Consider the following 14,223-nt stretch of genomic DNA (forward strand, 5'->3'; position numbering starts at 1 on the left):
AGTGGACATTTTTCCACAATACAAGGGGTCATAACTTATTCTTACTTTACATACACGATTGCAACCTTAGCCTTTTCCCATTCCCCATTTATTTATTTATCTCCCCACCCCCACACCCAGTGGGTTTTCCTTGCTTACCAGGCTCTGGGAAGGTCATTGAAGGGCCCTGGGAACCCTCCAGAGCCATCACACATCCTTCCCAGAGCCCGGTAAGCAGCCCTCCAACTCATGGGAGAAGGGCAGGTCTCAGGGTTCCTGGCTTTGCATGATTTTGCCCTTACACACAGACCCCCTGGAACCAATGCCTCTCGGTCGTATCAAGGTTACTTTTGTAAAGCTATAAGTGGTGTATTTTAGAAGTTTATGTAAACAACTGTTTGTGCACTGTTATAGCTGTTCCCTGAAAGAGGACTCTCAAAAGGCAAGGTTCCATAATGTGGTACAGGATTTTATTCTCATGTTTCTCTGGCATTGGAAATATTTTTTTTTCTTTGCTAAAGCTGTGGCTGGGAAATGTACAGTTCCAAAGCCATCCCTTGCTCAGGAGAGGAATAGAAAAAGTATAGCACCAGGGAAGTAGAATTCATTTAACTGCCTCCCATTTATTGGCTTTCTCCCATTGGAGTCAATGGGAGGGCAATTACTTCTATCAGGTCTGGTCCTTGCATAGATTTCTGGCATGTTTTTTAGTGTATCTGTGGAATCCTGTGGTTCAGAATTTAGCGTATATGTGCTCTTCTTCATACTGACCAACAATCCACTGGATTTTGAGGGACCCATGAAAGGAACTTCACTGGCAGAGCAATCTGTCAACCGAGCCCTTCTAGAATGTGCAAAGGCAATGCATATGTCTCTGCACTTCTGAAATCTTTCACTTTACCCTAATGCCCATCAGCCAATGAACCTGCACCCTTAATTTCTTCAGTTAACTTGATTCTTCCTACTAGCTAGGTACTATAATTCTGCTGTGTAATAATTTTCCAATCATTTTTAACATTTGAGGGTAACTAAGTGGTACTAATGTGATGTGTGGGGCAGATTTTTAATACATTCTTGAGAAAGTAATGAATTTTCTCTTGTAAAGACTTCCATCGTGTGGTGGTTCTAGGGGTTGCTCATGCGTAAGTTGGCGCCACACCTGGTTGGGTTACCTGGGTGAACCCTTTCTGTCCGGACAGCCACCCATCCATGGCTGTCTCAATCGCTGGCAGAATCCGTGAGTGTGCGTTTCTTGAACCTCTTCCAGCAAAGAAGTTCTTTGACGCCCAGTCTCCTCCTACTCTCCCTGCGTGGAAGTCTTCTGCGCAGGGAGGGTGTGGGCAGCGGAGGACCCGTGCTCTCCCCGCTGGTCTCTGGTGAGGAGTCCAGGAGCCTTCTCTCTGATTCCCCCATCTGCCCCCCTTCTCCACTGGTGCTACGCTGATTTCCTTCCCCAGCGGATGGGCTGCCTCTCTCCCTACTGGGACCCTCTCCGGCATCCCTCTGGAGCCTTCCGTCCGCCTCTGGCTCCGATGGCAGTTCTCTGAAGAGACACATTTCTTTTTTTTTTTTTATAAATATTTATTGAGATTTTTTGGATACAAAAAGCAAAAATAGTAAACAATATAGCATGGATCATAACACATTTTTCAGAACTTCTTTGGACTCCCTCACGTCTCCCACTCCCACTTACGTCATTATAAATTTTTTTTTTCCAGCAATTTATCATCTTATTTATATTCTTAAATCTTGTTCCGTTAATTTAATCTAATCTCCAAAAATTTTATGTTTCCCTCAATCTCACTTATCATCAAGTTCAAATCTAATTCAATGGTAGGCAATTATTTATGATCTAGCATCCTTCTTAGCATTCAACCAAATTACAATACTTTTGTAAATAAATCTTGAATTTCTTCCAGTCTTCTTCAACCCTCTCTTCTCCCAGGTCTCGAATTCTGCCAGTCATCTCGGCCAGTTGCATATAGTCCATCAGCTGCATCTGCCACTCTTCCAGTGTGGGTAGATCTTGAGTTTTCCAACTCTTAGCGATGAGTATCCTTGCTGCCGTTGTTGCATACATAAAAAATGTTCGGTCCTTCTTTAACACCTTCTGGCCGACAATGCCCAGAAGGAAGGCCTCTGGTTTCTTAGTGAAGGTATACTTAAATACCTTTTTCAACTCATTATATATCATTTCCCAGAAGGCCTTCACTCTAGGACAGGTCCACCAGAGGTGAAAGAATGTTCCTTCGTGTTCTTTACATTTCCAACATTTATTATCAGACAAATGGTATATTTTGGCAAGTTTAACTGGGGTCATGTACCATCTATATATCATTTTCATTACATTTTCCTTCAAAGCATTACATGCAGTGAAGTTCAGCCCAGTGGTCCACAACCTTTCCCAGTCCTCAAACATAATATTATGCCCAATGTCCTGAGCCCACTTTATCATAACCGATTTAACCATTTCGTCTTGTGTATTCCATTTCAGCAGCAAGTTATACATTCTTGATAATACCTTAGTTTTTGGTTCTAACAATTCTGTTTCCAACTTCGATTTCTCCACCTGGAACCCTACCTTTTTATCATTTTTAAAAACTTCTTTAATCTGAGCGTAATGTAACCAGTCTCGCACTTTATCTTTCATTTTCTCCAAACTCTGCAATTTCCAATTGTCTCCGTCTTTTTCTAATATTTCCCAATATTTTGGCCATTTAGCCTCCATATTGAGTCTCTTTCGGGCCTTAGCTTCCAGAGGTGAAAGCCACCTCGGAGTTTTGTTTTCCAGTAAGTCTTTGTATTTTGTCCAGACATTAAAAACTGCTTTCCTGACAATATGGTTCTTAAAGACCTTATTGATCTTAACCTTATCATACCATAGATATGCATGCCAACCAAAAGCATTGTTAAACCCTTCCAAATCCAATACGTCAGTGTCTTCGAGAAGTAGCCAGGAAGAGACACATTTCTTTGGGAAGGGAGGTCAGGATAACTGATCTGAGTTGTATCCAGTACCAGCCCTGCTCAGAATAGAACTGTTAAAATCAGTGACCTTGTCTAACTTAAGCCCATTAATTTCAATGAGTACTATACGGAGAACTTAGTTGGAGATAGTTGCTCTGTCTGTCTTGCTCTCCGTATCTCCTTCAGATATGAATAAAACACTCTGATCTTCCCAAAACAGGTGTAGAGGCACAACTGGGAAGGGAGTACTCATGTTGTAACTTTATCTCCCGTTATGGCGGTTGAGCACTTGGGATGATGTCTCTGGTCTGTGGGTGTTGACAGCTTCAGGGATCTAGAATTCTGCCCACTCTGCCAGTATTAATATTTCTGCCAGCCCAGAGACCTGAATGGCACAGGGCAAAGAGGAGCAAGAAAAGAAGACTCGGTAGTGCCATAAGCCCTGCTTAAGTGGGAACACCAGGAGACACAGTCCCTTCTGAACCTCTGGCCCAGGGATTCACCCTTTTTATAGAGTTGGCTAGTGGCAAAGCATCCATAAATGTAGGCCATGCAATCTTCTAGGTTTTGTTTTATTCTACTTCAGATTAATATTGGATGCACCACTGATAGCTCATCTGCTGACCCAGTGAAACTTGAATTCTCCCGAGATTTGGGGGCAACCTGGCACCTGCTTCTTCCTTTATGTTATAGTAGCAGCAGCTACCTCAGTTCTCTATGCTCTACAGAGCATCATCCAAGCAGCACTTATTATGCCGGAACGACCCAGGGGTGGAGAAGAGAAGTCATCCATTTTGGAAAGCTACACCTTTGTGGGTAAGTACTTGACGCTGCTCACCTAGCTTTTCTCTTTATATCCGTTTTTCAGCACTACTGCTCTTTAGCACACAAAGACTGGCTGGTTACAGTGGTGCCTCGCAAGATGAAATTAATTCGTTCCGCGAGTTGCTTCGTCTTGCGATTTTTTCGTCTTGCGGAGCGCGGATTCCCCGGGTATTAACGGCTTTAAGAAAAAGGAAGCAAACCCGCAAGACATTTTCGTCTTGCGAAGCAAGCCCATAGGGAAATTCGTCTTGCGAAGCACCTCGAAAAACGGAAAACCCTTTCGTCTAGCGAGTTTTTCGTCTTGCGAGGCATTCGTCTTGCGGGGCACCACTGTATTTGTATATTTATATACCCAGGTGGCTTCCAGGTAGTTTACAGAGCAAGGAAAACATCGCCCTGATGGATGACCTTTTATTGTGAGAGGGACAGGGGAATGTGACATTGTTAACTTCTGCTCAGTCTCTCAGCAGGTTTTGATACCATTGGCCATGGTCTTCTCCTGAACCAATTCAGTGGGATATGTATTGGAAGCACCATATTATGATGGTTCCGTTTTTATATTCAGGGCCATGGACAGAGAGTAGCACTGGATGAGTGCTTCTCGGCTCCCAGCTCCTCGGTACCCTGTGTACAGTGTACTTATCTGCCCCCCAGTGCTATTTAACATCTACATGAGGCTGTTCGGAGCAGTCATTAAGAGCTGGGAGCAAGGTGTCATTACTATGCTGATGGCACACAGTTTATACATTACATATGTTTCTGACATTACATTTTAAAGATAAAAGAAATTCTGAATCAAGCCTGAAATGCCATTGAGATGTCATGTTTGAATAGCAGCCTAATGCAGAACCCGGCCTGTGAATGATAAAACTTAGGAAAGCCATAGACTTGTCTCAGAGCCATGGTGCATGTATCACTCAGGATATTAGGGATCATTTCTGGCAACTGGAGACACTCATATGAAACATCCTGTGTCTTTAAAACATATCGTGATAACCCGCTTGAGATTGCCACAGGGAGAAAGTGACCTCATATTTGGTAGAGAAACACAGCAGCTCATATCATCATATATGAGGAACTGGAACAAAGTCTGGAAAAAAAACCTGATGTTGAATAATTAAATGAAAGATTTAATTTTTAAATATGTGCATGCATCTTTGATTATTGTTAACATCTGAATGTCTGGAAAGCCCTTAACTGTGCATATCTGCTGTTCCAACCCAAAATAACAAAGCATTTCTATACCTGGAGAAGAGGCCCAGTTGATGAGCATTCTCTGGCACGTAACTTATTGCCTGCACTTCAGCATGGATGCAGAATAGGGTTTTTTTGTTTTGCAGTATTTGTTTATTCAGAAGGTTTGATAAACTATTTAGTCACCAAACTCTCTGAGTGGTATACATAATAAAACTATTAATAAAACACAGCTAAATTTCACACAAAAAAGAAATAGACATACTATATTTTTCCATCTATAAGATGCCCCCATATTTTTGGGGACTCAGATTTAAGAAAATGGGGGGAGATGTATCCGCGTATAAGACGCCTCCTAATTTTTGACATTATTTTTTAGGGGGGGCTAGTCTTATACATGGGAAAATACGGTAATTGGCAATGAAACTGGTGAGATCAGTAAAACTTTAAAAAACAATTACCAAAACCTAAATTATATATCTTGAAAGCCTTTCTGAAATGAATAAGTTTTTAGCAGACATCGAAAACAATACAGCGAGGGTGCCTGGCTGGTGTCATTAGTTCCAACATGAGAACAGGGCCTTTTCTACAGTGACTCCCTGTTTGTGGTATGCTCTCACCAGGGAGGTTCAGCTGGCGCCTTCATTATGCACCTTTAGGCACCAGGCAAAATCATTCCTCTTCCTTGAGAGGGGGGAATTATTGGTTTGTTTTTATTCTTAATTGTATGATGTATTTTGTGGTTTTTATATTGCAATTTCAAGCAAGGTATCAACACATGGTTAGGTGGGCTGTAGGATGGATATGGCAGTTGGATACATCCCACAAGCTTAGCTTTGCCTACCGATACTCTGTGCCATAAAGGCGTATTTTAGACTTTACATAAACGTAATGCAGTAGAAGAGCAGCTAATATAAAAGGCATTGCTTTCTTTCAGATTAGTGAGGTTCAGATGGTACCAGGGATTTTATCCTGCTGCGTCTCAACCTGTGACCTGGGCCATTGACAATGTGTATATTGGGCCACAGTGTGAGGAGATGTGTAATGGTCATGGCAGCTGTGTCAATGGGACAAAGTGCATCTGTGATCCTGGCTATTCCGGACCAACCTGTAGAATAAGTACCAAGAATCCTGACTTTCTGAAGGATGATTTTGAAGGTACCTCTGTTTGACATTATCATGTTTGGACTTTTTTGTAATATTTTGTGCCCTCGAACCATTTAAAGGTTTGTTAAAGTCAACTTCTTCTTAGTTTCTTGGCACACTTTAGTCCCACTTACTTCAGTGAGATACTCTACGTTGCGTTCTAGTTAGATCCTGCCACTCCTGCGCACATATCCTGCACCAGCTCAAGTTCCGTTCCCATCCTCTCTGGCAGCTGTTGCTGTCCACCGAGCAAGCAAATAGGTGGCTTCCTTTCTTCCCAACAGCTGGTAAGAAGATGTTAGGGGAGATATCAGCCGAGAAACTCACCTTTCCAGAGAGTTAGGCAAATGAAGGGAAGTTCAAATGTACTTGGAGACAGATTCCAACAGCTTCTCTTGGCTGGCAGGGAATGGCATTTGTTCTGCCTTGTGTTATATGTTTGATTATGTTTTAATTCATTAGGAGAGTAACTTGGGAATGAGTCCTCAAAGTGAAAGCGTACACTCTTAAAAGGAAGCCCAAGTATTTTAATTTGCATGCCTTTTTAGAATATAAAGGGCGGGCCCTCACCACCAACAAATCCTGCCACACAAATGCTCCTGCAAACCTCTTTTCAGCAGTGGAACCAGCTAGAACCAAAACGAATTCAGCCCCAACAGCTGCCCATCAAAACAGACTTCCAAACAGAATAGAATTACCCTGTCAAGTTTTTCTCAAATTGTTCTCAACCATTAAGCTACGCTGCATTCCCTGAAGAAAGCTGCCCACTTGCTATGTTTACATGGCAGTGGCAGAAAAACAGCTTACACAGAGTGCCTTGGTGGAATTGGCAGAGCGGCACTTTTGCATTGACATTTGAAATTGGAATTATTACTTTGGCTCTGAAGTGGTTTCCTTTTTACAAAACTGTGCATGTTCAAATCTCTCCTGTCGAAACTCAAGCAAAACTCAACAAGCACTTAATTGTGGTAGAGTTGCTGCCACAATGTTTCTCTGTTATTATCTAACTACCTCATCACTTCTCTGCACATTCCCTTTTTTGTGTTATATCAGCTTTCTCAGGGCTCCTTCCAATATTGTACTGTTAATTCATGAGATTACTCTCTCAACTATAAGATATACATATTAGTGTTTTATTCAACAACATCATGCTCAGAATAAATACACTTAAATGAGCTGTCCGACAGTGGAACAGACTCTCACCAGAGATGGTGGTCTTCTTCCTTTGGGGGCTCTTAAGCAGAGGTTGGGTGGCCATTTGCCATGTAAGATTTAGTTGAGATTCCTGCATTGCAGGGGGTCCCAACTAGATGAACCTTGGGGTCCCTTCCGGCTCTACAATTCTATGATTCTAAGTTAGCTTTGCCCATTGAGTTCAATGGGTGTGCTCTGTGTGTGAGTTAACAGTGCAATCCAAACCTAAGAACCACCAAGATAAGTGAGTTACAGATAGGTAGCCGTGTTGGTCTGCCATAGTCAAAACAAAATAAAAAAATTCCTTCCAGTAGCACCTTAAAGACCAACTAAGTTAGTTCTTGGTATGAGCTTTCGTGTGCATGCACACTTCTTCAGATACACTGAAACAGAAGTCACCAGACCCTTCTATATAGTGAGAAGGTGGGGAGGGGTATTACTCAGAAGGGTGGTGGGATTGGGTGATTGGCAGATAGCTGTGATGAGCCTGTTGACGACTCTTAACGACTGCAATAGGTCTTACAGGAAAAAGCAAGGGGTGAGAAGGTGAAAAATGGCTTTGTCATGTATAATGAGATAAGAATCCAACGTCTTTGTTCAGACCAGGTCTCTCCATGGTTTTAAGTTTGGTGATAAGTTGCAGGCTCATCACAGCTGTCTGCCAATCACCCAATCCCACCACCCTTCTGAGTAATACCCCTCCCCACCTTCTCACTATATAGAAGGGTCTGGTGACTTCTGTTTCAGTGTATCTGAAGAAGTGTGCATGCACATGAAAGCTCATACCAAGAACTAACTTAGTTGGTCTTTAAGGTGCTACTGGAAGGAATTTTTTTATTTTGTCAAGATAAGTGAGTTTAGAATAGGCAGATGGGACTCAGCTAGGGCTATGCCAGTGTAACTCAGTCAACCTAGCTACATATAACTGAATGCACCCCCATTTCATTCCTCATGGAAGACACTATCCAAATCTGAAATATAGATTGGGAGATTATCCATGCAAAATCCCCTCCATCACTCCCACTGCAAATATCTGGGGGTTTTTGTGTGAATTTATATGTAGAGGTTTCACTCCTGTACCTCCTTCCCTGGGAGTAAGTCCCATTCAACTGAGTCGGGCTTACATCTGAGTATACATGTATTGGAGTGCAATTCCTGGAAGGCTGAAAAACATAAGCTATGGTTGTGTATTTTATTTAATGTTGCTTTTCTGGTGGTTTCTGGGAAGGATGTTATGGTTGAAAAGTGCTTGTACAATTTTCCCCCCACTTTACAACTGATGATTTATTAGTCATTTCTCACTTAACTGAAATGCCACAGGGTAAATCCTAAATAACTGTGTCCCTTGCACTCAGGTCAGCTGGAATCTGATAGATTTTTGTTGGTGAGTGGTGGAAAGCCATCCAGGAAATGTGGGGTCCTGTCTGGAGGAAACAATCTGTTCTTTAACGAAGAAGGCTTGCGCATGTTGATGACAAGAGATCTGGATTTGTCACAAGCCAGGTAACCTTTTTTTAATGTTTCCAAATTTTAATTGAGACAGTCGAGTATTTGTGGATGAAGAGTGTTGTGTACTTCTCTTATGCTAGATGCATTAATGTGGACTCATTTGAGATGCATTTTGGACCGAGTCATACCCAAAAAAACAAAGAAATGCTCACCCCACTTTGAGTTCTATCCCCAGCAATGCATTCTGTGTTCCTTAAGTTTTAGCATGTTACCCCACCAACCAAAGAGGACATGGTTGCAGTAGAATTCTGGAAGTCAATCCATAGAGAGTTTACCACCCAAGTGCTGTCACTCAGAGTCTATCCCCCTAGTGAAGGCTGCTAGGACTAGAATAAATTTCAGGATTACAGTAATGTTGTCCGATAAAATCTACCCACTGATGAGTCAGGTGATTTGACACTATGTAGCAGGGTGAGACAGCCTGACCAAGCAAAATATATTGGGGTACTGTTAAAGGGCTGCAAAGTATAGTTTTAAAATTTATTATTACATTTCTGCCACCACAGACCGTTGGGTAAGTGGAATGCCATTTGCATTTTCTGCCTTAGGCACTAAAGTGCCTTGTGCCATCTCTGCCCTTCGTATGATTTTCATAGTAACCTCAATCATTGCCATTTAAGGCAAGTCTTTGATGAATGCACCAAAATGTGGTCTGCAAGATTAGGATGTCAGCATCTTGCCTAGGACATTTGCCTTGATAAATAGCATATTAATCCCATCACACTGAAATATATTGCATACTAAGTGCTCTGTTAATAGGAAGCTCCACTATGAATCATTGTTGGAACTGCAGTGTTGATTACCAGAGTAACTTTGCATTCATCATTCTGTTTTCTGTAATATCTGAAGCTTGCCTTGAATTGCAGGCATTTGTTTACAATAATTCACTGACAGAATCTAATCAAGCTGTCACCAGTTAATTCGGGTAGAGCTATTTAAAAACACCCATTTTAAAGTTAAAGATTACGTATTGTCATTTTGGACCTGCTTAGAACTTATTTGATGAAAGAGACTATGTCCAAAAATTTAGACAGGAAAAGAACATGAGCAAGTTTGAAATTAAACATTTGTTTACAAAGCGCAGGGTGGTTCTTAGTCTATTATCCTGCCCTTCTTTTTAAGTTTCTTTTTTCCTTTGGACTTATGAATTGACTCCTACTAAGTCACAGACCAATAGAATATTCATTCCATACTAATGGGAGCTCACCCCGTCGCGGGGATTTGAACCGCCGACCTTCTGATCGGCAAGTCCTAGGCTCTGTGGTTTAACCCACAGCGCCACCCGCGTCCCTTGTTCATTCCATACCACATGGATATAAAAGAAGTAAAACAGACCCAAATAGTGAGAGCTATGCTTTGTAATAAAAACTGAAGCTACTCTACACATGCCATATGGGTTACCATATGTTACCTTCATTTTTTTTGCATATTACCATAAAATATCTAGATTGTCACTATTTTCAAGTGAGTTTCAGTCACATAACCAGCAAATTTAGGTTGCACTGTATCAGGGATGCATATACACCACACATTTCAAGTACATTTTGGCTACCCTCTCTGAATCTTAAGGACTGTAGTTTACCCCTGAGCTATAATTCCCAACACCTTTAACAAGCTACAGTTCCTAGTATTCTTGAGTGTGGGGTGATGCAATGCATGCACCCGAATAAAACAGCAACATTTCCTCTCAGATTAGGATCTGGAAACTATTCCTCACATCTGTTTGAGTTTTAGGCCAGACTACTTTACCATGCTCTTGATAGGGCTTCCTTTGAAGACTGTTCAGAGGCTGCAGCTGGTGGAAGACAAAGCAGATCACTTCACTGAAGGTTAATGCTTCTGGGAGCGTATTACATTTCCGTTCCATAGTCTGCACTGGCTTTTAATATAGCTTTGTGAAAACAATTCCAAGTGCTGGTCATGGCCTTAAAAACCCAGTTTGGGCTCAGTTTACATACTTCAGCCTGGCAGGGATTACATCAGCCAAGAAGGTCCTTTCAAAAGTGTTACCCACATACCAGGTTTGAATCCAGGTTAAGAAAACAAGCTACAGTGGTGCCTCGCAAGACGAAAAGAATCCGTTCCGCGATTCTCTTCGTCTAGCGGTTTTTTCGTCTTGTGAAGCAAGCCCATTGACGACTTAGCGGATTAGCGCTATTAGCGGTTTAGCGGCTTTTAGCGGCTTATCGGCTTAGCGGATCAGCTGATAAGCGGCTTAGCGGCTTAGAAAAGGGGGGGGAGAAGGAAAAAAACCCACAGGAACTCGCAAGACATTTTCGTCTTGCGAAGCAAACCCATAGGAAATTCGTTTTGCGAAGCACCTCCAAAACGGAAAACTCTTTCATCTAGCGGGTTTTCCGTCTTGCAAGGCATTCGTCTTGCGGGGCACCACTGTACTTGCTTTGGTTTTCAGAAATTTCCCTAGAGGTCTGCAAGGTGAACGTATGTAGCTGCCTGATATAGCCTGACTGTTGATGTCTCTGACCCAGTATCAGTTTTGACTTGGTCTCAGGCAAAGGTCTTTCTGAGAAGTCAGGGGTTGAACCTGGTAACATGCAAGGCTTGTGTTCTACCACTAAAGCTATGACTGTTCCCCAAAGCTAAGCATATTTCAGGACTGGCATGAGACAGTTCTGTAAGAGCAGACATTTAATGGCTGGGATAAGCCAAGGACATCACTCTGTTTTATTTTATGTTACCAAAGGATAACAAAATGAACCTTCAGGATAAAGCAGGCCATAAACTCAATATAATAATAAAAAATCACCACCCCCCACATTTGGCTGTTTATTTCCAGTTGTGTTTAAGCACATGGCACGGTGCAGAATTGTACCTTAGATTCCATTTGAAAAGCTGTTGTAGAAAGTTGCTAGACTAATAAACATTTATTTTGAAACCTTTTTTAACTTTGTCATCAACAATGAAAATGGAAGGAAGGTAACAAACGGTGCATGAAGCTTGTTAAAAGAGACTTGTCTTGCCTTCTCTGAAGTACTGTGTACATATGAGGACAAATTTCCTGGTCTTGCCTGCAATAAATCTAGTCCATTGCAGCTGATGGGCTACTACATATAGCTCCCCAGTGTTGTTTTATGGCATTGATAATAGCTTTCTTTGGAACAGAATGCTTGAAATGCTCCATGTTCTGAAGAACAACATTAGTGATAAGAACTAACAATATACCTGAGTACTTGAATTCATTGACTTATTAGTATGTGGGTTTCTTGGCATTCCCCTTGTACAGCAAATCCCTCTGGAAGCCCATTTACCCACAAAGCATAGATAGAGAGATAGGATATAAGACCGAAATTGTTAGCCATTGTTCTCAAAGTAATGAGGTGCTTGGGTAAAGGCAGCTGTAACTGCGTGCACCACAACAATAAACAGCAAACATTCAGCCTTGTGAACCACATGGAAAATCTAACATGAGATAAACATGAAAACTCATTGCACCTACCAAGGCAATGTATATGGAAATTAGCAAATAGGTGGTTTATAGACTCAGCCGAATGCAGAGGGGATATCTCGAGATGGTAGAATTGACTGCAAATTCAGGCTGAAAGTGGAGGGACATGTTTTTAAATGTTCATGCACCAATAAGAATAAAATAAAGCACAACTCCCTGTAAATAGAAAACTAGCGTAGTATTGGGTGGTGGGAAGAGAACCTTCCCATTTGATGTGCTTGTTTCCTCCATACAGGGAGCTTTTTATAAGAGAGAGCACACAAAAATGAGGGCTTTTGTATGTGTGTGCATGGGTACAATGGCAGCCTGAATCCATGATCTTGAGAGAAGAAAGATGTATGTGCAGTAAACACACACACACAAAAGCCCAAAAGGGCTCTTGCCATCCCATTCCAGCAAATTCCCCTTTAACTACAATTAAAGGGTACATTAGGATACAGTTAAAGATACACCAGGAAGAATTTTCTGACAATAAGAACTGTTAAAACAGTGGAACGGACTCCCTCAGCATGTATTGGACTCTCCTTCCTTGGAGGTTTTTTAGCACTGGTTATGGATGCTTTAGCTGAGATGCCTGCATTTCAGGGGTTGGGCTAGATGAAACTTCCAACTCTACAATTCTATGATTAGCCAACCAGGGGCTAAGACTTGAAGCTATTTAGCAAACCCTTGATAAGATGGAACCTTACTAATCTTAACTACAGTACAGTTAAAGATGAAGCTGCGGTTAAGATTGAAAGTGGAATTCACTCCAAGGAGGGGATCAGCTGTAATGAGAAAGCATGCAATTGTCTGGCAAATTCACTGCAGCCGTGTTGGAAATATCTGATACACTTAATTTAAGAGTGCATATCAAAGTGGAATATGCTTCTGGGTTGTTTCTCTTAGAATCAGCCTCTGTATTTAATGAAATAGTACTGTAAGTTTCTGGTTTCAGTGCAGAGTAATTCCATAAATCTTTTAGTAATTTTACACACACAAACACACACAATGTGTAATCACTTTTTGTGTTATAAAAGGTTGTGTTTTTGCAGGTCCCAAATCCTGAGAAGCCTGAGATTTTTATTTTCTCCCTTGTATTAATAAAACAAATGACTATAGCCTAAGGCTGAATTTTTGTCTTCATAATCTAGGCTTCTGAGCTTAAAATTGTAAAAATTTGAATGCAGGATCAAATGTACTGGGATCTGCATTATATAAATAATTCTGTCTGTCAATTGCATGCTAATGCCCGGAGGATAAATAAATAGCTTTGTTCCGCTCTGTGGTGCCCCTTCAGTTTATAAGCCAAATGCATCATCATCACAACAGTGTACTGTACTAAAAATGGTGACCTAAAAAGAGGGTGCCATGCAACTTCTATTAAATCCCAATTCAAGTTGTCTCAAACCAGTGCTGGGCTCCCACTACGGAATATTTGTTTTCTGTACTTAAAACAAAACCCAGCTCTCTATCATGAGGCTAGAGCTGCCGATTCCTTCATGGTAGTAAGACAAGCTTCTTCATCTTGTCTTTGATTTATGACACTTTCCTTCTTGTTATTATTATTATTTTGTTGTTGTCATTTGTACCAATGTTACAGGTTTGTGCAGTTCTTCATGAGACTGGGATGCGGTAAGGCAGCACCAGATCCCAGAAGCCAGCCTGTTTTGCTACAGTATTCTCTTAATGGAGGCCTCACATGGAATCTTCTGCAGGAGTTTCTCTTTAGCAACTCAAGCAACGTAGGACGGTACATTGCCCTAGAAATCCCCTTAAAAGCTCGTTCTCCCTCCAGTCGTCTGCGTTGGTGGCAACCATCTGAGAATGGACATTTTTACAGCCCGTGGGTCATTGATCAGGTATGTAATCCTTTCTATTGAGGAAAGTAAGTATCTTTGATTGAATACTGTTCCTGTACTTTCCCTACTTTACATGATTAGCAGAACTTCACTTCATGAGAA

At 41.5% G+C, this 14,223-nt stretch overlaps 1 protein-coding gene across 3 annotated transcripts in view; it reads left to right on the forward strand.

Annotated features, from left to right (window-relative positions):
* The window catches only part of RELN (reelin), a 326,208-nt gene that overhangs the window by 266,476 nt on the left and 45,509 nt on the right, over window positions 1-14,223 (forward strand). For all 3 annotated transcript variants that reach the window (XM_079993517.1, XM_079993518.1, XM_079993519.1), the window contains 4 exons: window positions 3,533-3,762; window positions 5,903-6,123; window positions 8,661-8,808; window positions 13,863-14,121. In XM_079993517.1, the coding sequence (XP_079849643.1) occupies window positions 3,533-3,762; window positions 5,903-6,123; window positions 8,661-8,808; window positions 13,863-14,121 (858 nt within the window). The remainder of the gene's footprint in view (window positions 1-3,532; window positions 3,763-5,902; window positions 6,124-8,660; window positions 8,809-13,862; window positions 14,122-14,223) is intronic.

Source organism: Podarcis cretensis, assembly GCF_951804945.1.
Source record: "Podarcis cretensis genome assembly, chromosome: 10".
Classification (NCBI taxonomy): Eukaryota; Metazoa; Chordata; class Lepidosauria; order Squamata; family Lacertidae; genus Podarcis; species Podarcis cretensis.